General features: G+C 37.9%; 1 protein-coding gene across 1 annotated transcript in view; it reads right to left on the bottom strand.

The window, feature by feature from the left end:
* Window positions 1-3,237: 3,237 nt before the first annotated feature.
* STK26 (serine/threonine kinase 26) overlaps window positions 3,238-22,248 on the bottom strand; it is a 30,578-nt gene continuing 11,567 nt past the window's right edge. Inside the window, exons 3-12 of the mRNA XM_041396388.1 lie at window positions 18,437-18,667; window positions 12,347-12,403; window positions 10,603-10,711; window positions 10,354-10,511; window positions 7,860-8,045; window positions 7,074-7,222; window positions 6,318-6,411; window positions 5,772-5,834; window positions 5,547-5,683; window positions 3,238-5,163 (exon numbers count right to left, since the gene is read on the bottom strand). Coding sequence (XP_041252322.1) covers window positions 5,139-5,163; window positions 5,547-5,683; window positions 5,772-5,834; window positions 6,318-6,411; window positions 7,074-7,222; window positions 7,860-8,045; window positions 10,354-10,511; window positions 10,603-10,711; window positions 12,347-12,403; window positions 18,437-18,667 — 1,209 coding nt within the window. The 3' untranslated portion in view covers window positions 3,238-5,138. The remainder of the gene's footprint in view (window positions 5,164-5,546; window positions 5,684-5,771; window positions 5,835-6,317; window positions 6,412-7,073; window positions 7,223-7,859; window positions 8,046-10,353; window positions 10,512-10,602; window positions 10,712-12,346; window positions 12,404-18,436; window positions 18,668-22,248) is intronic.

Here is a 22,248-nt window from a genome sequence, read left to right as displayed (position 1 = left end):
AGCTTTTAGAAGCCCCCTGTGGAAGTGGGTTCATGCTCTCTAACTGTGCTTTGCTTAGGCACATCAGCCATCACCTCCTGGCAGCACCATGACAGCCCCAGCACCTCAGTGCTCTGCTTAAATCTGAGAGAGATGTGTAAGGAGCTTCTTTGGGGTCCTTTGCTTCCCCAAATCTATCCTCAGTTAAGCAGCATGGGAAAAAAAAAAGGTATCAGGAGCAGGTAGGAAAGGAACAAGCAGCTGCTTGGAAGTATTTTTATTAAAAAACTTACTATTACCCTAAACCTACATGAAATCTACGTGGAAGTCTTGAGAATGATGACATCTCCATAAAATTTTAGGGGGGATATTGATAATTTTCTTTAAGAACAACCCTGTAAGTCTTTGTAGGACATGACTTTAAGCAGGGAGACAGCCCAGAAAATCTACGGCAGAGAAACCACTGCAGCCTGCTAGAAGGATTTCAGAAACATGGAAGCTGTGACAAAAAAAAAATAGATTAAAATGTAGGAAGAACTGGGCTTATGGGTCCTGCTCACTCTGCATGTTGCTGTCCTTTGTTTTAGAAGGTGGACAATAAAAAACAGTAGTTCACACTGGAGTTTTGAGTTCCTTGTTCTGCCCTGTGAAATCTGCACCCCCAGTCCTGCAGGCACCCCCCAGCACACCTCGCCCTGTGCCTCCCAGCTCAGGAGCTTCCCTCCGTGCCCCCAGGAGCTGGTTTCCCTCTCCTGCTCTGCTGCCTGGCCTCCTCTGTGCCCTTGCTGTCCCAGCAACTGGGGAGACTTGTGGAGATCCCTGAGCACTGCTGAAAACAGCCACATTCTTGGTTGGTTGCCCAAAGAAATGCATTAGCCCAACAAGTGAGTACATTGTAAGGTTTGCTTCTGCTCCTAGTTACCCTGTGCTGAAGCTGGGAGCTGCAGTGATCCCTCATGCTGCTCTGGCACATGTTCTGCTGAAAAAAGGGATAATCTTTCTGGCTAGAGGGCTGTTTCTTCCCCCTTCCCAAAGCTCTGTACCTTGGAAAGAGCAAGAAGCACTACTCAGTGCATTTAAGAATGGCAGTCTGAGGGCAGTTTGTAGAGGGTTAAAAAAAGCAGCAGTGTTTCAAACACAGGCTGCACACACAGCCCTGGGATACTTCCACAATCGCTGTTAGCTCCTCAAGCATGTGGAGACACACCTTGAGCATGTCCCACCATGAGAAATCATTGTACAAACACCCTGCCAAAATCTTCAGGAACTGCCATAGTCTTGAAGACTATGCTGGGAAAACAGCATTGAGAGGGAGAAACAAGGACTTGGGAACTATTTTTGGATTTTTCCATGGACTAGGGAGTACTGGGGCACAGTGTGGGCACTGTGCCTCAGCACATCCTACACATGGTCACAATAGCAGAGGAACAAAGCAGCTCGTCAGCAAGTGACACAAATCAACATCTCTGAGCTAAATTCATTGCATAAACCACTTTAGTGGGACTGACTAAAATTAAGGAACAACTCCAGTAAGCAGTGGCTTACTTGTCAAGGAACAATTGAAACAACCCTTGCCTAAGTCCTTCCCCTCGCTCCCTGCTCAGCCCTAATCACCACTGAGATAAGGACAACTGTTTAAGTGATTTTGTTTCCCTAGGGAAGAAAACAAGGATGGAGAGAGGACGTGGAAAGATCTGGTTTGCTGGTGGTGAAAGACAAACAGCAGAACCTGGAAAATGTAAACTGTTATAGTCCTTACACAAAGGATTATTGAAGGCACTGTAGATCACAGTGGGAAAACATTAAGCTACTCGGTGCATTCAGATAGAAGTATCTGGTTTATATAAAGCAGATAAAGGTTTAGACAAAATAGATAAAGCTGTGAAATAAGCCGACATACACACCACTAAAACTTTGCCAAGAGGAAAATAATTTTATTCCAGTCTTAAGTCATAAAACAGCGTGATAAAAATCAGACTTTTAACAATCACTAGACTTTGTGCAAACACATTAAAACCTACACACTCTCCTACTCAGCTGTCAAAATTGCAAGGCAAGAGCAGGTGTGATGGCACTACACTGCACAGAAATTAATAGAGGGGTCAGAGACCAAGGGCTTAAAGAGTGGTTACACTGATCAAGGACTCATCTACCCAAGAACAAATACATTTCTCTATTCTGCAATTCAGACTACTTTGATAAGATTACTTCAGCAACAATTCTCAACCTGCAGCAGGAAGCCTGGCAAACCAAAAGATCAAGAAGATGGTTCCTGCATGAATATTTGGATCTATCTTTCCGTTAGCTATCTGCCAGCAACAGAATACTGCTGATTAAATTACACAGTTCATCAATAACTAAAACGTGGGAAAAAGACAGCTCATTTCTGGAATCAGCAATACAGATGTCCCTTCTTAGGAGCTAATTATAGTCTTACTATGCAGAGACTTCAGACATATGCAGCACAATAAAAAAACCTTCTTGAATGGACTGTAGTACAAGAGAATGAGTATGTTTTGTACACATGTGGGGGAGTTTTTCCCATACTGTCCCACGAGGTAGGTATACATCCCACCCATTCCACAGGAAAAGAAGAGGCACCATAGTTCAGCAACTTATTACAGTATTATCTCAAATATGTCAGGTTCCAATTTCCCATGTCATTGGCTAACCCAACCCACCCAGAACTGTCCATAAAGCTGCATAAAGATCCTGTGTCAACAGGGTAGGATCCACCACTTACAAAACTCAGGAGGAATTCCCATCAGCGCTTCCCTCAGACTGCCACAGGAAAAGAACACCTTCAGAGAAGTGACACAGAAGTAAAAACGTTTTTAATTCTGAGAAATGTATATGGAGCTCCTTAAAATAAGATTTGTGTTGAGGTTGCTGAGGTGAAAGTCGAGGGAGCTGTGGCACAGGCCTCGGTGTCCCTCCACTGCCCCACGCGAGGCCAAAGGCAGGCAGAGCTGTGGGAGCAGTGACACCGCTGCGCTGCCAGCCAGGTCTGAGCTCACACATCCCAGAGCCTCCTCTGCAGGAAAGGAGCCAAACTGAACCCGGGACTGCTCCATCCATTCCCTGGGGCACAGCAGCTGGGAGGTGTCCCCTGGCCAAGGACAGCGTGGGGCACTCAGAGCTTTCCCACGCAGGGAACGCCTTTGTCACAACACGAGTCTGTGCCCGACATGTCCACACCTCTGCACAGCTGCTGGAATTCAGAATAAAATGATGCACAACAGAACAAGCTCATGAAAGTTTACAGAACTTAAATATTTATTTTTAAACCATTTTAAACCCCCCAAAACATTGAAATAAGCTTCATCTATAAACAGATTTACAAGACTAACAACTACAGAAGCTAGAGGAGCACTACAATTTGTTTCTGTGATGCAGTTATTTTGTAAAGCTTCAGATCAACTGTATTTACAACTTTTGCTGCTTTTACATTTATAAAAATATTTATTTAATCCATAACATTATTGTTTTCAAAAACTATTTCCAGACTTTTTTCTCAGATATAAATTCTAATTGAATTTCAGTTATATAGCAGATGAAAGTTTTAAACAGAAACATTTTTTTTAAAATTAAAACAAGGAGTTAAAAGTAATTTTTTTTTACAGTGTAGGCACCATTGAAAATAATTGTCCTTGGCATATCTAACCACCATCTCTCACAAGTGTCCTTTATATAAAAACGATGTAATGGCAACATTTGACGAAAAATGCAGTATTTACTTGCACACCATTACTTTTTCAATATTTGGCAGATATATTTCAGATTCTTTAAAATGACTTTTGTGCAAAAACAAAATGTGCAGGTCTGAACCATAAAATAAACACACCCAGCCTTTATCAAAAATAAATTTACACCAACAGTTCCACAGCTAAGTACTGAAAAACAATCCCAGTTCAAAACTTTAGCATAATATACATACTGGGTTGAAAAAGGGAAAAAACCAAATCAAAACAAAACAACAGAAGAGATTACCCATCTAGCAGTACCATAAATATATAACTGAAAGCAACTTTATAGTCTTACCTACTTTTTATGAAAAAAATCACTCCGTACTGCACAGTACTACCTTTTTGTGAAAGAATATCTATAACTCAGTTATTTGCATATTAACTGGTAAATACATATTTAAAATACACTTTCAGAAAATTATAAACAAATGATGTTGATGTACTGTATTGAATGCATTTCAGAACAAAAATGTGTATAAATATCTTACAGGAGAAACAACACCACCACACAGAACGCTGGTGTTACACCGATACCTGCGTGTGAGGTATGTAACATGCGACGCTCGGCTTCTCTGGCTCCCTTCCACCCAGGCATGTAGACTCAGAGGAAAAAAAATTAAATTAAGTTAAACTGGACTTCTGGTTTTGTCCATTATTGCCGAAAGCCCCACCCCCTCAACTGTATTGCTCTAAATTTTCCTACCATGATGATGTAAGATTGAGTTACTACTTCAAAACCTGTTCTAAAAGGTAATACACAGACTGTACATCAGGATAGACCTGTTGCTACATATCACCTGCAAACTATTGCCATATTGCTCTCAAATATATTTAATCATAGAGCTGCCTAAAATACTGTACCAATTTAGAATTAAAATAGATACTGTTGCAGGTTTGTTTTTCAGGGCACAATAACTATATGCTGGTTGAAGCAGGTGCTACAGCAATACCCTTGCCACTACATTACATGTCTTGAATATGCTTGTGAAAAAGCTATTTTTCTCTGAAGCTCATTAGTGATTTACAAAAGTTTAACTCATGAATATAAAAGACCTGTACAACCCCATGTACAGGAACAAAATAGCATCAAAACATACTGTACTTGCACATTCTATTAACTAAAGTAATGGTTATTTCTAAAAGCAAAACTGCACCTCAACATTTATCAGATTAAACAGGTGAAACTACAATATTAAAAGTTGTTCTTTACAAAATAATTTCCTGAAAATATAAAACCATGTGCACTGCCACAAAATAGTTGAGTAGGTTCTTTCAAATCCTCAATCACCATCAATATGTTGCAAAGATCCAAAAGGCACAAGGAGCTCATGAGCTAAGCACTGCCAAGCTTGAAGTAGTTTTGGTGGGTTTCACTGGGTCCATACGAAACAGCAGTCAATTGTGTGAAGTTTCTTAGGATGAGTCATTAACAGAAAATCTACAGAAAAAAAATGCAAGTTAAAAAATTTGTTAATGATATTGTTCCAGCTAGGCAAACAGCACATAAATATTTCTGCATCACTAAAGTAGTACATGCCTTCATCTCACTGGCTTATAGTACAAAACCCACCAGAAAACATTCCTAAAAGAGGTAAGAAAAAGATTCTCTGTCTCCCCTATTGCCTGTAAATATACTTAAGATCAACCTGCAGGCTAAATTAAAGAAGCAAGATATAGCAACTACAGTAAAGCTGCAGCACTTCAAGACCAGATACAGTAATTGTTAGTATTAGTTTTAGTCTCAAACTGAAGTGTTACCAGTAATTACAGAGGTAAAGCACTGAACATAGCAGATCTCTCTCTTATCACTAAACTACTTACTTCTGAAATTTCTCCATAAGTTTCTTCACCATCTTATCTGTGATCCCTGGACATGTTGCTTCTGCCACATTGATGCTTTTCTCAAGTTCCTCAATTGCTTTCTTTCTGTTAGCATTATTTGTGTCCTGCTGCTTGAGCTGAGGAGTAAACCAAAAAAGTTAAAACTCAAAAAAGTTCAGAGACTTGGCTAATACTTTCAAAGAAGGTTTTTAAGTCAACACTTACCTCAGCAAACACAGGGGTGATTATCATAGTTAAACAACTCAGGGTTTTAACAAGATCCTGATCCTAGAAGTTAACAAATATGGATTACACCAGCATATTACAAAATACATCAACATATATACAACATACACACTGCCTCTTAACACAGTACCTGTGATTTTGGAAGTTGAGTTAAATTTAACAAAGTGATTAAAATACATTACAAAACCCACAAAGACACAGTACATCAACAAGTGTTATGGGATGGTGAAATAGATGCCTGATGACACATCTCAAACAATGTCATTCAGCATCAGAAAAACAGCTTTTCCTCACTAGTAAGAGGCTTTAAAATTCCCATCTCTATGAATGGATACTACAGTACATCTGCAGTGTATTTTGCATTTGAGGCTGACATGGCATAGCAAATATCACTAATATCTCCTGAACTGCAAAACAACCAGTCAGTTCTTATGAAAAGTGAAGTTACTAAGTTTTATCACTATCTCCCTTAAACTGGCTTCAGAAGCAGCAGTCAGGAAGAAGAACTGCTCTGTCTGTACGCACCGTCCCGTTCTGGAGCTTCTTTGCATCCGGCTTCTTCCGAACTGTAGTGAAGCTCCACTCAGGGTGAGAATTATTCTCTTTGTTGCTGGACTCCCTGAAACAAAAAGGACATGATGTACATAATACTAGCCACAACAGAACACCAAGCAAGCACAGGTAACCCAAATACATAACAAGTCTGTCAGGATTAGTTCTGTATTCCTCAAAATAAGAAGAAAAACGTGTATTGAAACATTAACTGAACTTGAAAAGAGGCTGAATAAATTGAAATGTGATCAAAGGCAAACAGAAGATGGTATCTACCTACAAGGCTTACCTTCTCCCATGGCATCCCATTTAAGAGTTATCTGATAGCCAGAAAAACAAGACACTTACAGAAAGCATGTTATTCCACAGGCACTATGCAAACTTCTTCATGCACCTCAACTTTGCTCTGCAATATCTCTAACTGTGACTCAGTGGCTTTGGTACAACCACTAGTCTCAGACTAGCAAATAGATAGTACTGAAACAGAACTGAAATTGAATTTAAAGAAAGAAAACTTAAAGAGGCAACAAGCACTTGGACTGACTTATGTGTTACTCTTTAGGGCCACACAGGCGGTTTTCTTGAAAGAAGATAATTTTAAAAAAAGGACCAGAGACAGGTGTACAGAAAGGGAGTTACCCCACAGAAAAGCTGCAGCAAACCCACTTTAAGAACATTACAGAAACAAAAAATAAAACACACCCAAAAAAGACTGTAACACAAACTTACGAATCTGAACCATCAGAATCACTTTCATCACTACTGTGTCCCTCTGCTTTCCATCTCTTAAACCTATCAATCAGTTCTGTCAGATAGGAAGTCTTCTTGGCATTTTTCATAATGAATTTGTGCTTCAGAAGTTCTTTTGCAGTGGGACGCTGTAAGAAACACATTAAATATTTAATGTTATGCTAACATTTCATGATTTTAAATGCTAATAGGGAAGACTTAGTAAGACAACAGACTTCTAGAGCTAACTTGTATAATATCAGGAAATTAGTGAAACAGGAAGTCACAAAGCCAGTAATCCACATTTATGAGCATGCTAAAAATATGATCAAGTCACCCATAGACTATACAGCTTATCCTTCTACGTTAGAAGGTCACACCCAGGAAAATGACTAATGAAAACTCTCCAGCGCAACATTTCCTTGTAAGCTGAATTCAGACAGCAGAAGTTGTGCTGAAGAAAAGGATTTCAGATGATTCTCTCCTCTGTTAAAGCTTCTCTTCTGACATTATCCTAGTTTAGAGTGCATTTTAGAAATCTGCCTCTGCCACTGCATTTTCTTTCAGCATTCTCCGTCCTCCTTTTGAGTATTTTAAACAAAACAAACTAGGATAGAGACAGAGATATAAAAAGCACCACTAAAATTCACAATGCAAAATACAGTCCCTAAAATTACTTCAATCACTGAAGATGCACAATGCCAGCAAAATACTTCACAAGCACAGGAGAGCAGAAAACAAAACTGAAACATCTACAGACACATGCACACAGATTTATCTACTCACAAATGTTGGGTCCTTATTCAGACATGCATCAATGAATTCTTTAAAAGGTTTACTGAAGTCTCCTAATAAAGTGGGAGGATTGTTTTTCGGAATGAGGAACAGAACTCTCATTGGATGCATATCCGAGTTGGGAGGCTCCCCCTTGGCCAGTTCAATTGCAGTGATGCCCAGTGACCAAATGTCAGCCTGAGAGGGGGAAAAGGGACTGTTAGTACAAAATTATGGGCTGTCATGACTAAGTATTCAGTAACTGACATCTTCACATAAATGCATCTATATAAAAAATTAATGTTGGCCTAAGTAGATAATGCAAACATTCCCTGCTAACACTTCAGGAACACCTGACTCACAAAGACCTGGCTGACTTAATCAGTCTTTAATGACAAACATCATAGATCATAATTCTTGTTGCAGTTGGTGTTCTAACACTGCCAGCAAGTTAAATGGACACCTAAATTTACACACTTTTGGACAAGCTTCAGAGATATTGATCTTCCTTTGATCTTTTCCATATGTTAATGACAAATTAGCACAAATTTCCTATGTCTATCAGAGTTTGTTTAGGTATCCAACCTTGTTTGACAGTTCACTCTAAACGAACAAAGCAGAAAGCTGAATCAAATCCAGCAGGGGATCACTTAATTTCTTTCCTAACAGACTGCTTGATGAATTTAGCTGGAGAATTATTGACAACTAGTTAGACTTCAAACACCAAGTTCACAGTGTAAGTCACAGCAGAATAATGAAATACTATTTATTTTGGCTAAAAGCATCATTATAAACAAATTCTGCCTTTGTATCAAAACAGAGTATGGTATTTTGATATAATATATAAAATACTAGTGTTCTAAAATTCTTTCCTGACTTTGATTTCTTTTTCCAAGTGAAATATATTATTACTTGCATCTTTTCAGATGAGCTACAATAGCTAGTTAGATCACTTAAGGTGTTTCTCATTAAAAAAGTGTTTGGCAAGTGTAGTAGTCAACTACACTTGGCACAGAATCATAAACCAAAACTGCCCATAGAGTAAACAAGGATTACAATTTGCATCTCTCCAATATTCCTTTTTGTTCACAAGACCCAAAATAGCTGTACTTTATAGCAAAGAATTAAACTAACTCATTGTTTATTACTGTAATATCATAACCAACAACAATGTATTGGAGCAAAATTATTTTAAAGAAGAGATGGGGCTTACAAATCTCTGGCACTACTGAAATGCATGACTTTCTAGCTTTTTGGAGTAGAGAGAGAAGAAGACAGATTAAAATTCAGTCCAGATACCAAAATAGTCATCAGTATTAGTCTAGAAACTGAAATGTATCCTATCCAAATCCTTCATCTCTCCTACCAAAGGCTTGTGTCTTCTGTGCTCTCCCACCAGCCTACTGGCATGGAAAAAAAGAGGGAAGGCATTGCTCTTGCAACACACTGAGGAGAAATGGAAGGCACAAGATTAGGTTGCTGGGGAAATGTAAATGAAGGGGTGGTAAAGCTGATCTACACACAGGGCAAGCAGAAGAAGAATTATTCCCAATCTGACTGGCCAACACACATTTTTAAAGTAGGATAGAGAGCTTTTCCAAAATGCCCTAGGGAATACATTACAATGGGATCACTGAAACCCTAAACAGGAGAATTCCAACTTTTTTATCAGCAAGAACCCTTGTGACAAATACACAAATTCCTTCAAGCCTGACTGATCCTGGGAAAGTCTCCTGGAGTGTGAATGCTTTCAGGACACTCCAGATATCCACCAGTTTTTTCTCTATATGCACATCATGTAAGTATAGTTTTATGTCTGCTATTTGAGAAAAAGAAGTAAGAAAGTATTACTTTACATATACCAAGGTTTTTATTCTCTAGATGCTATTATAAGCAACCACCAACCACACACTCTAGGACATCTTGTGGTTTTACACACAGAAGAGGGGACTGTTCTCTCCTTATTGTCATTTCTAGCACCAGTTCTCAGCTCTCAGAAAAACACAAAAGAACTCTGCTTTTCTACTGCTAGTTCACATAGGGAAACTCTCCTTTGCAATTAGGGATCCATCAAGAGCTCTCATGACACAGAAAGGCACAAGGTACCACAATGCCACTAAGCCACAGCCACCACGTTACTTTTTACCTTCTCAAGACCTGTGCTAGAAATTTCAGCATTACACAGATCCTCAGAAATACCATCTGAGAAACATGAGAAGAAATTAACACTATGGCCACCATCTTGGCTTTAAATGAACTACCGTGTTCTGGTGGCATTTTACTTTGTGAGTACTTTATTACTCTTTGAATTCAATGCAAAACATTGAATTGAAACCAAATCAACCAATCACCCCACATTCAGAGAGTTGCTCTGAAAGAGACATGACATCACTATTTTACTTTTTTCTCCCCATACTGATAGAGCTAAAAGCAAAAAATCAAAGCAAATGCTGTGGGATAACCAGACACAAAACAGCAAAAGAAAAAGTTCTACTCTCATACTTACTTTTGAATCATATGCTGACTGCTGAATAACTTCAGGGGCCATCCAAAATGGGGTTCCAACAAAGGTATTTCTCTTAATTTGTGTGTCTGTTAGCTGCCCAGCAACTCCAAAATCAGCAAGCTTAACATCACCTTGTTCTGACAACAAGACATTGGCAGCTGCCAAGGGGAAATAACATAATAACTAATTAGAATACTGTTTTATTGTTTTTAAAGGCTTTAACAAAGTAACATTTGAAATGTTGCACACCTTTTATATCCCTGTGAATTTTCTTCTCTGAGTGTAGGTAGTCAAGACCTTTCAAGATTTCCTTTAGCATAGTAGCAATCTGGAACTCATCAAATGGGCCAGCACGCAGCTTCAGAAAAGAGACACATTAAAATAATTTCAGTCTTGTATGTAATTTTTGCCTTGCTTCGATTAAATTAAATCTTAAACCTGAAATATTTTTCAAAATTATAGAACTAACAAAATTAATGCACTATGTCAGTATTCTAATTTAAATACGTGCCACTTGAATGATCACCTTCACATCTCCTCTACCCAATACACTGAAAATGCTCTTACTCCACAAACATACAGTCTGTGCTCCCCTCAGTATGCAAAGCACAAGAAAAGCAACAACCAACTTTCCACAAAGTTGTATTTCCCTACAAGCAGCAAACTAGCAGACTGAATTCTGCAATTTAGATTAAGTAAATTAAGAAAACCAATTGATTTCAAAATAGATTAATCTGTTGACTATGGGGTTTAAATTTAATGATGCAGTTCCCACTTGTCCCAGTATTTTTGATTCCATGTTTGCTTTTGTATCAAGAACATAACATACTACTATAAAGCTGCTAATGAATTAGGTGTAAACTTTGCACATTAGAAAGCTATACAAATAAAGCAAAAGAAATTAAAGTGAACAATCAAAAAAAACACCAACAACACAGCACCAAAACAGTGAACACCATGAAATTACGGAAAGGCAAAGCGAGGCAAAACTGAAATTTTATTCTTCTAAAATTTTATTCCTCTACACGTTCAGTGATTTAAATTGGCACTAGCAATAGCTATTTCCCTGTTTCTGACACTCCACAGAATACAATCAATTACTCAAAAGTGCTAGAGTGTCTCACAGCCCCTTCCTCAAAAGGGCCAAGTTCTACAGCTATAAACTACCACAAGCTACACCTAATTACTATGCTTTTGATGAGCTGATGTGATGTAATTTGATAAAGAAGTTTAAATAGATTTGTGAAGTCAAGCATATACTTGAACTCTCAGACAGGACCCCTGTTAGCGAAAACATAATTATTATCATTCTGTAACAGTGAAGACATGGTATTTTCCCTTCAGAATCACACAAAGACTGAGCTATATAATCTTACAGGAAAGGGTGGGTCTGTAGCATTGCAGCTGAGGCAGAGCTGCACTGAAACCATGGGGAAACCACATTCACACTCAGGGCTGTGCTTGTGCACTCTCCAGGCTACACCCTTCATGAATGCCACTCTATCTGAAGTAAAAAGGCACTTTCATGCTTAACTGAAAATACCTGAACATGGAAAACCCAACATCTTTTAACCAGTTAGAATTAACTGTCTGTGGACACGTTCCACATTCATTCTCGAGACCCAAACCTAAAGGAAACGTTTTTTACTGGACTGCAATGAATTCTGCTTGGAGGAGGTGGGAAGCAATGGACGGAGGACCCCAAACCTCCATCAAACATACAGCAAGAAAAGGACTTCTCAAACTAAAAAAAACCTGAGAACTGAAAAAAAAAGGATGCTTCCTAATGCTTACAGACAAAGACCAATACAGAAAAATTAACACAAATTCAGTGTGACAGGACTACCATTCAAATTCACACTTTTTTGACCATTACCACATAGCAGTGATGTAACATCAGCTGCCTCCAGGTCTTATTTTTATAAAATTATATAAAACCACAATGAAATAAAGTTCACTGATATTTAAAATGCAAAAAAAATCATATACTTACAAGATCCAAAGCTGACCCTCCACCCAAATATTCCATTATTATCCATAGTTTTGTGCCCTGTAAAGGAAGGTATGAGTTGTCAAAAGTCCAAGGCTGCCATAAAAAATTTATAAATATATTTTAATAGACTACCAGCACACTCTTAGGAAAAGGCAAATAGAGAGTCATTAATCACCTAGTAGTATGCAATTACTTCTTGCAGAATGATCACACTGCTCCTGTGAAGTCTAATATATTAATTAATAAGTTTGACTTCTGTATTTAAAAAAGCAATGAAAAAACACCATCACTACTAACCAATTTCTGCTAAATAATATCTAAAATGATTTCACTTAAAGGAACAGAACTTAGAGGGGAAAAAAGTGATTAGGCAGTGGTTTAAGTTTTAATTAAATACAAATAATTGTTTGAAATGGACCTTGAGAATATGTGAGTTTCTGCCCTTCATCTGTGGAGATGTCTCAACCTCTAGACCTGACAAATTATTCTAACACTGATTTCTAGGTACTGCCTTTGTCCTTGGCTTGTTACTGTAAAAGGTGGCTGGAAACACTTAGCAAATCTACAGACTACTTCATGCCAGAGTCCCCTCAAAAGACAAAACTCAAATACATAGAATCTATGTGGTACTAGTTGAGAAAATTCTGTGAATAAATATATTTATTTAAAATAAAACCCAGTTATTAAAAATACTCAACTGAACCACAGCTGGTGAAGTACCACACACACTGTATAAGTTTCCAGCAAATATTTACCAGTGCTAGTTTCTCATTTCAGAGCACCAGCTTAGGGCAGGAGCACTCTTTAAAGCCTCTTGCATTCTCCATTGTATACTTTCCCAACCTATGGCCTGCCCAGGGATGGAAATCTAAAGAAAACTCAGCAAGCAAATAAAGGTGCAGTTTCTGAAAGCACCACATCCAATCATCCTAACAAAGTGTGCTCTATTAGATTTATACTAAATTTAAAAACCACACCATTTATGAGAATCTATTCCAATATTATGATCTCAGCAGGGAAGGGCTGGCTAATTTTAGCAGTTTTTATAAAGCCCAACTTTGTCCGCTCAGAAGACCTGCAGGGAACTCCTGTTCAAGGCAAACATTGTGGTTACCAGACATGTTTGGAGAATTTGACTATTACTTGAAAACAGTACAGGGTGAAAATGAGTAAGTACTGTTTCTCAAACAATGTCTCAAAGAAATTGCTACTATCCACTGTAATCGGGTGTGGGTATTTTCTAGCCAGGCATGAACAACCTTTTTCCTAGCTATTTTCTGTCAGCCAAGTATAAATAGACAGGGCAGAACAACCAGTATCTTTAGATTGTCTCAAAGCTTGGCTGCACAAAGTGCTGCACAATTCTGATGGAAGTCCTTGGATGTCACTGTAGGATTTCTCAATATTCGAATCTGAAAAGCTGAGAATAACCTCAGGTTTGTTTCAATTGCAAAAGAAAAGAGCAAGCTCAGGTGCCTGTAACAGTTACAAGGCTGGATACTGAAAGCCTTGGTCTAAATGGCACAAATAAGGAAAACAGTCATGAAATTCCAGTCATCAAGAGATTTATCTCTATGGTACTGTTGGAAGTTCCAGCTGAAGCACTTCATCAAGTGCACTTTCCAAATTTGTGTAACCACAACATGCCAGAACTACGGTAACTTTTAATACTTTTAATCTTTTTCTTGCCTGAACTGGTAGGGGAGGAATGCATTTTGACAAGCCATTAAGCTGGAGGAAAACACTCATTTCAGCCATCTAACCTAACTTATCGAGGGGACCCTCCACACCCAGTGGTTTATTTATTGAGATGTTAACTGCAATCCAAGTGCAATAGGGGACGAGGAGACAAATTTAGATCCTGACCTTCTACAAATATGAAATAGCTACAAATATCTATAAATACCTCCATCAGAACTTAAATTATCTTACAGCCACAAAAGTTGCAATACAGCTGAAGCTTATATGATTCTACCCAAATTAGTGAAAGTCATGATATAAAGGTAAAACATTTTATTATTGTACACAAATGTGTTTATTAAGGTGCATTCTCTGACTGTACATATGCTTGCACATCACCTACCAGTATGTTTAGAAAACACTATTGATCTTGCCAGACACCCAAGGAAAACTTAGGAAAAAATTACTAATACCTAAGCTTTAAGGTTAATTCAATGGAAAACTCCCAACTGAACCTGAAGATATCCCACATTACCATGATAGGGGGCTTTTGTACCTTTCTGTGTCACAATAACTGGCATCAACTTCATCACAAGAACCTCAAGAACTTAAGGAAACAGACTTTGCCATCTTGTATCAATGATAAGGTTTGTCAAGACTAAAATAACCTGGTAACAGACAAGTAACATTGCACTGCTAGGAAAACTATTAAAGGACTGTCCATACTTTTAAAATCACATTTACAGGTGGGATATACAAGCTGTAGCTAATGAACAGCTAGGCTGCAGAATGTCTCAAGTTAGTAAGTCAAGTAATTGAAATAAAGACACTCTTCCTTTCTGCCTTTCAGCAGCAGGGGCATGTGGGAGAGCCTGCATGCAGCTGGCAAGCCCCAGGCTCCCTGGGACTCCATCTCCATCAGCTACAAGGCTGCCTCTGCATCCTGAAGTGCAAAGAAATTGTCAAGAACAGAACGTGCAGAACAGACTTTATAAATGGTAAAAAGAAAAAAATCTCTCATCTGAAATGTTTGCAATTAGAACCCCCTCACAATTACATCTCTTCTTCCATGTTTTAGCTGTAATAACTTTTAGTTATCAACTACTTTGCCAGAGGGAAAACTCAAAAACTACAAAATGAAGACAAGAACAATCTGCTTACTCTAAGCTTAGTTAAAACTGATTAAAAAAGAGTAGGCTACAACAGAAGATGTTCCATTACAGTTCAACTGGATAAATTGTGGCTTACATAATAAACTTTAAGCCAACACATGGTCTCAGCAGTGATTTCTTCAAAGTAGAAACTATAAAATTTAAAGACAGATCTAGATTACTGAACTAGAGAAGTACCAGTAAGTGCTGTAGGCAACCTAAATGCATTTGCACTGAGGGTTTGCCTTGGTATTTAGTCAGGAAAATACTAAGACTCTTTGAACAGTGTAAAACTACAAACATTTCTAATGGTATTTCTACAGCTTCAGAGACAGCTACATGTATGATTAATACACTTCAGTAAACTATTTCTAGCTCATAAAGCATGATCTGAAACACAGCATACTGGTTCAACTGTTTTGTTTGCCTGTAAATAAAGATGCAAAAGAAAAAAAAAGTATCTTCAAATTTGAAATACCTTTTATTTACCTTATGCTCTTTTTAACCATTATCTTTAAAAAGTATTTCTAGGAATTTTTCAGTGACCTTTATATATATATTGAAGTATCCAGGAATAAACATTTGGGACCATTATGAATGTGAACTTCACACTAGTTATATCCATGGCAAACTGTGTCTGATCTCTGCAGCCTAGGACTTGGCTTTGTAAGAAATAAGATGTCTTATTTTTCAGAATTTAACCTCAGTATTCTTTAACTTTTAATTATACAGTAATTTGGTATACAACTGTACCCATTTCATTGTTTCAAAGACATACTTACAGTGTATAGAAAAATTAAATCCTGAATGAAGTACTACACAGCTTAACAATTAGGCTGACAGCCACTCTCAAAGAAACAGCTAATAAAAAGTTCACAGCTAGATTAAGTAAAACAAGCAAACAAACACAAAGTAGAGACACAACTATCAAAATACCTGCTACTACTAAAATGAAAAGGCAGAATAAAAGATTCTTGGCACACTGAACAAAGCCAATACCCTCTTTCCCCTGAGGAGTCTCTAGCTGAAATATCTTGAACTAGCAACCAGGGATTACTCTAGTCTAAGAACAATTTAGTCAGAAGATACTACTTTAAAAGTTGCTTTATTTATTTTTAATTACAGAATTAAAGGTATTCATTTATTTGTGGACATTTTTATTCATTTACTTGGGGAACAGCAAGCAGCAGAATTGCCTATTATGCTAATCTGGGATGGAAAAAACTCCTGTGAACAAATTTTTTACCTTTTTTTTTGTTGTTTGTTTGTTTTTAAAGAGGAATTTCTTAAATGAATGAGAAAGTAACCAAAATTCCACAAACACCACCCCAAACTCCATGCACAGAAATCTTCCTTCTCCAAAAACTTTCCAAGTGTGAAAAGTAAACAAGCGATCAGCATTAATCTTTCAGAATGTATCCATTTAGAACAGAAATGGAAAGAACTCACATAGTGGTGAGGAGAGCACTGCTGCATTAACATGTTCCTACATTTGCCAAAAGTTTTTTTTAAATTAAAAAAAAAACCTCAGCACAATTTAAAAGCTGTATAGCATTGACAGAACACCTAGACTTTACTTTCCACACCTATATTGCTGTAAATAATGATAAGACTATTTTCTTTCCCTATCCAATCCGTACCTTATAAAGCTTTTTCCACCCCCCACCTCTGAGAAAACAAAGAACAAACAAAATAAATCCCCACCCAATCAAAGTTTAATTCCTCCATTCATAGCTGCTGAAATCACTGTTCAGTTCTGAGATTTCAAAAAACACTTTTCCAAGCAAAAACACTGACATGTAAAAACACTTTCCAAGACTTATTTTGACCTGTTTGTACTTCAGGGCAAACAACTGGGCTTTTACAGCACAAAGCTGAAATGATGGATATGCAGGAGAATAGAATTCAGGACTTAGCTCATCACAGAAAATAAAGGACAGTAAAAAAGACTGATCATGTCTGGATCTGCAGCACCATTTGTGCACTGCTCCAGGGGAACCTTCCTAGTTGAACTTAACATTATCTTTAGATGAACCTGCTTGTTCTAATATGCTGTGATGGCAGAAAAATCCTACTTACATATTTATTACTTGTTCACAAAAAAAAATAAAAATCCCACTGATTGAGCCCAATAAAGAGAAGCAAAAATGGGTTATCAATGGCAATTTGTATGTTTACTCAGGGTGAAGAACTCACAGTAAACAGCAAAGCCACTACAGGTGTCTTACATTAGCCAAAATGAGAAGTTAGTATTTGGAGTGTACTAAACATACTGGAAATACTGGAAAAATAACTTGCCCATTTAGTATTAAAATATAAAAATGGAATACTTTTCCAATTTAAATGGAAAAAAGCAAAATCTACAAAGCATATTACTAAAATTATGCAAATACTTTTACGTATCACTGAAAGATACAGCACAAGTGTGAGACAGAGAACACTTATCAGAAATCTGTCTCTAAAATGTACAAAACCCCACTGTACCTTAGGAAAGCAGAAATGCTGAGGGGGAGACCAAGCACCAAAAAACAGAACCAACCAGAAAAACCTTCCAAACTGAAGCAAACAAACAAAAACCAACAAAGAACTCAAATACAAGCAAATAAGTCCTCCCAGATACTTAATATACTTTGAACTATCACTAAAACTTCAGCTTACATTAAATGTTTTCAGGGATTTTTTAAAAGTCACCTAAAATATGTCAGCAGCGCAAAACATTTCAGCAGTATTTCAGGTGAAAAGTTCATCATCAACATTTTGGTTTTCTGTAGGTTTTCTTTTTTGTTTGTTTGTTAAATTATGCCTTAGATAACACTTCACACAGTGGTTACATAACTTGCTGATGTCAGTGTTACTTTGTCTCAGGCCTACTAAGCTGCATAACTGCCAACACATTTTACATGATGCTTTCTTTCCACACCAGGAACAGCTTTTGCTTCTGGAACTATGAAGGTGTGTTTCTTTTGCTCAGAAAGGCCACAAAATTGTGCTAGGGATTGTGGAGGGAGAAGAGAAAACCAAGGCCCAAAAGCAATGGCAAAAATAATCCTTTATCAACTCTGTTTATTCTTTAGCCATTTTGTGCAAATTCCAGGCCCAAAGAGCAAGCAGCAAAAAGAGAAAAATGAAGTGAAAAACTCTGTTCAAAGAAAAATAAAAACCTACTAAAAATGCCAAGTTGGCATGATAAATCTTCCTTAATTTTAGATGATTTTCCTAGCAGCATTCCAGCAAATCACTGTGCAATATTATACATTACCTTTAAATATGATCCATAGTATTTTGTTACATAAGGACTATCACACTGACTTAAAACAGTTATCTCTTGCTGTATATCTTCTATTTCATCTTCTGCTTCCTCAAGGTCTATGATTTTTATGGCAACCACTTGCTGTGTCCGATTATCAATTCCTTTGAAGACCTCACCAAAGGAGCCTTTCCCAATGCGTTCCAATTTTGTGAAGAGTTCTTCTGGGTCTGCTCTGTGGTTCTAGAAAAAGAAAAAAAAAAGGGAAAAAAGACACATGAGTATGCCTAATTTAATTCCAAGTTATTAGCCCTCATTACTCCCCAAGAAGCACGCCATCCTGATTTACCATCACCACAAGGGTTGCATCAGGTAAATTTATTTCCTACACACTAATTTCTAATTCAGCTATTACTTACAGAACATACATTATGCAATTCTGTCAAAGGTAAGTGAGCCTTACCAGGGAGGGAGTCAGGTACAAACCTCATTTCACTTCCTCACATAACCACCCTTTAAAGAATAGAGCTGTTCTTGACATTAATCCTGGCTGTGCAGGAATTCAGGACACTGGGGAATGCAATTACTGGCACAGGACCACCACCAACATCACCCAGGCAGAAAAGGCTGGGCTTCCCACCTGGCCAAGAGCCTGGGGCAGGCACAGCTCCCTGACACGTAACACAGTGAGGGGTGCCCAGGAGAGGATGGCATGACAGAGCCCGAGATCAGGCGCGACCAGGTGTCTTTGGGGCAGTTAAAAGGGCTGACAGAAAGATGAGCCAAAGGGACTGAGAGGTGTTCAGCAAGGAATGAGAAGCTGTCATGGAGTGCTGGACCTGTGGCACTGCTTGGAACTGGCTGGAATCACCACACGTGCCTCAGAGAGGGGAGCAGAGCACTGCTGAGGACACTGCTGGTTTGGAATCTCTGCTGAATAACTACTCTTAAAATCACCAGATTGATTATTATAAAAATATTTTAAATTTCTTAGTCAAGTAGACTTCTTAGTAGACAAGTAGTCAGGAGGGCAACAAAAAGGAAGCAAACTCTCATTTTCCTTTCAAGATAAAGCATGCCATGTAACTGCTTAGAGAACCTTGCATATCCCAACATCAGAGCACTGGCTTTTGAAGGACATGGATGACACACTCCACAGTCTAACATCACAGAACTTGAGATCAGAGTACAAAAGTTTACAGAGAAATGTTTTCAAGAGGTCAGACAGACACACCAAAAGAACAGAACAGCCCATGCTTTGCAGAGCAACAGCATTAAACACCTTACTGCTACCAGAACTAGACAACTGACTGCACAGATCAGTGTTCAATAAAGAAACATCCCTGCCAGAAAAAGGCCCTCTAATTCAGTAAGAAATAAAATATGGAAGAAATGCTTTGCTCTGCATCTCTCTAACATTCCAAAAGTCAGAACCAGCAAAAGAAGTGGCAGGTCTGGCAAAAGCAGATGTTTAACCTAAAGCACAGATTACCCTACACAACCAAGAAACTTCAGAAAATAACTTTACATTGGTGTTCTTGCAAATTCCTGAGAAAAATCTTTACTGGGAAAAAAAATGCATTAGTACTTTAAGCTAGTCCAAAATGGACAGTCCCATTTTCTTACATCTGGGCCCTTACTGCTGCCTCTTCCCTTTGCCCAGAACCAGAATTTATTCCACAATATAGTGAAATGAATCAGGAAACAGATTTAGCTAAGAGTTAACCATATGATTTTTCAGGTTTCTTTTCAGCTGAATCAGTTCACTGCTCATATATACCAAGCTGTTATTTCTGCTATCACAAGAGCAGGGAACATGAATTAGAACAGCAGATTCATACTGATTTGTGGAGGTAAGATGTCTAGATTTTGCAAGCAGACAAGACACAGGGATGCTCCTAAGCAGCTGTGGAATGAGGAATTTCCCTTTTGTCTATAATGAGCTCATTGCTACACAGCTCCATTAAAAGGAATTCCTAGAAATAGTTAAACAAAAAAAAATGTATTTTCTTCTGTTGATAAGAGACATTGAAAGACTTAAAAGATGAAAAAATACACTACACAATCAAAGCAAATGAAAAAAAAAAAAAGGAAGAACCTATTTGGTCTGAAACTTAGAAGAACTAATTTTGTTATACTGGGAAAGAAAATGACTGAAGCCTTCAGGTGCTCATAAAGGTTTCGGTTAAAATGGTCACAGAGTAGCAGTAAATCTTGAGACTGTCTGAAGACAAACACATTACTGTACACTACTGCACCAGCTCCAGCCATCACTTCATTGCTAAGAATTAAAAGCATTTTTTTAAAAAAAAATCTAAATTTAAAATCTATTTTCAGGTGTGCTCCAAAAAATTATTGGAGGGACAGGTGTGGCAAAAGCAACAGTGACTGCCACCCAGCCTTTCCCTGGCAGATGCCTGTGAGATGCCAAAGTGTCATTTCTAGCCTGGAATCATTTCTCAACTGCATTAGTTACAATAAGGAATAATTAACTGATAGTTCTCAATTTACAATAAACATAAAGACACACACTTCCAAGAAACAAGAGAGATGACTGGCACAACTTTTTATTGATGCTTAAATACTCATCTTCACAAAACCTAGCTTCAATTTAAGACATATTTGGAATCTGGGATTTCAGGAGTCATTCATTCTAATAGGTATTGTTGATTTGAAATTAAACCTGTTAAGCTCTTCCAGTCAGATAAAAGAAAAACAATTTAATAACAGACATGCTCAGCTAATACAGCCCTTCATAAATGTCTGATCACCTCACAGGGCAACACTTGGATTTTGCTGGGGGAGAAACCTTAAGCAGAAAACTCCTCTGGGCTCCTCAGCAGAAAAGCACATCACTCCATCCTATACACCTACTTAAACACCACAAACAGAACAAACCAGGCCTACAAATTCCCTCCCCCAAGCTACTTCAGGTGAATCAGAACTTTAAAGGCTATTTTATCTTCCAACAGCTCCTGATGCCATTACGTGTGAGCTGGAGTACAGGAAGATCAGTCATGGCTGGACTTCCCAGGGCTGCAGAACTCCATGTACATATCCCTGGGAGGAGGAGGTGGAACAGAGGGGCATCAGAGGAGAACAAACTGTGCAGGACTACTTGAGGAAACAGTCACATCTTTCTATTCTCAGAAAATCCTCTCACAGCAAGCAAAGTCAGCTTTACAGCTTCTGTTACTCACCAAGGCTGACAAGGGACTGTAGGACACTCCAGGATAAGGACAAATACTTCCAACCAGCTACAGCTAATATTGAGATAATGTCCTTTGGAAAGACTTCAAACTTGTAACACTACATAACTTAAAACATGGCCTGAGAACAAAGACTGCATTTTGAAACAGATTTGCTTTACCTTTCTTTAATTTCCTTGTCTTTAAGCTTACTGTTCTACAGGAATGTTTTTCTGTAACTAAGGAAAACAAAACAAAACTTTAAAAGACTGCTCCATAAACAAATGTACAGAAAAGAATGGAGACATATTTTATACAAATAGAAGTGTATATGTGTGTGTACACATCCTCAATACATACCAACATATTTTTGCAACACAGCTGCCAGCTAAACTTCTAATATGGTAGAAATTAAGATTTTTAACACTATTAACACTCCTGAGCAAATACACCCATTGTTATTCCTTGTTGTTTCACAAATTTTTCACTGAAATGGAAAAAAGCCTTGAAAGATGCATGCACAAATAACCAGTATTCTTTTTTAAAATAAATATTGGTTTCCATGGGAAGCCATGTCTGTTGGGCAGCAGATGGCAACAACACAATAGACAGTACATGGACTCTATCATCACCTCT

This window comes from Onychostruthus taczanowskii, unplaced genomic scaffold, assembly GCF_017590055.1.
Source record: "Onychostruthus taczanowskii isolate IOZ18803 unplaced genomic scaffold, ASM1759005v1 scaffold13, whole genome shotgun sequence".
NCBI lineage: Eukaryota > Metazoa > Chordata > Aves > Passeriformes > Passeridae > Onychostruthus > Onychostruthus taczanowskii.
The sequence above is the reverse complement of the archived record's forward strand: the minus strand, read 5'-3'. Positions and strand labels throughout refer to the sequence as shown.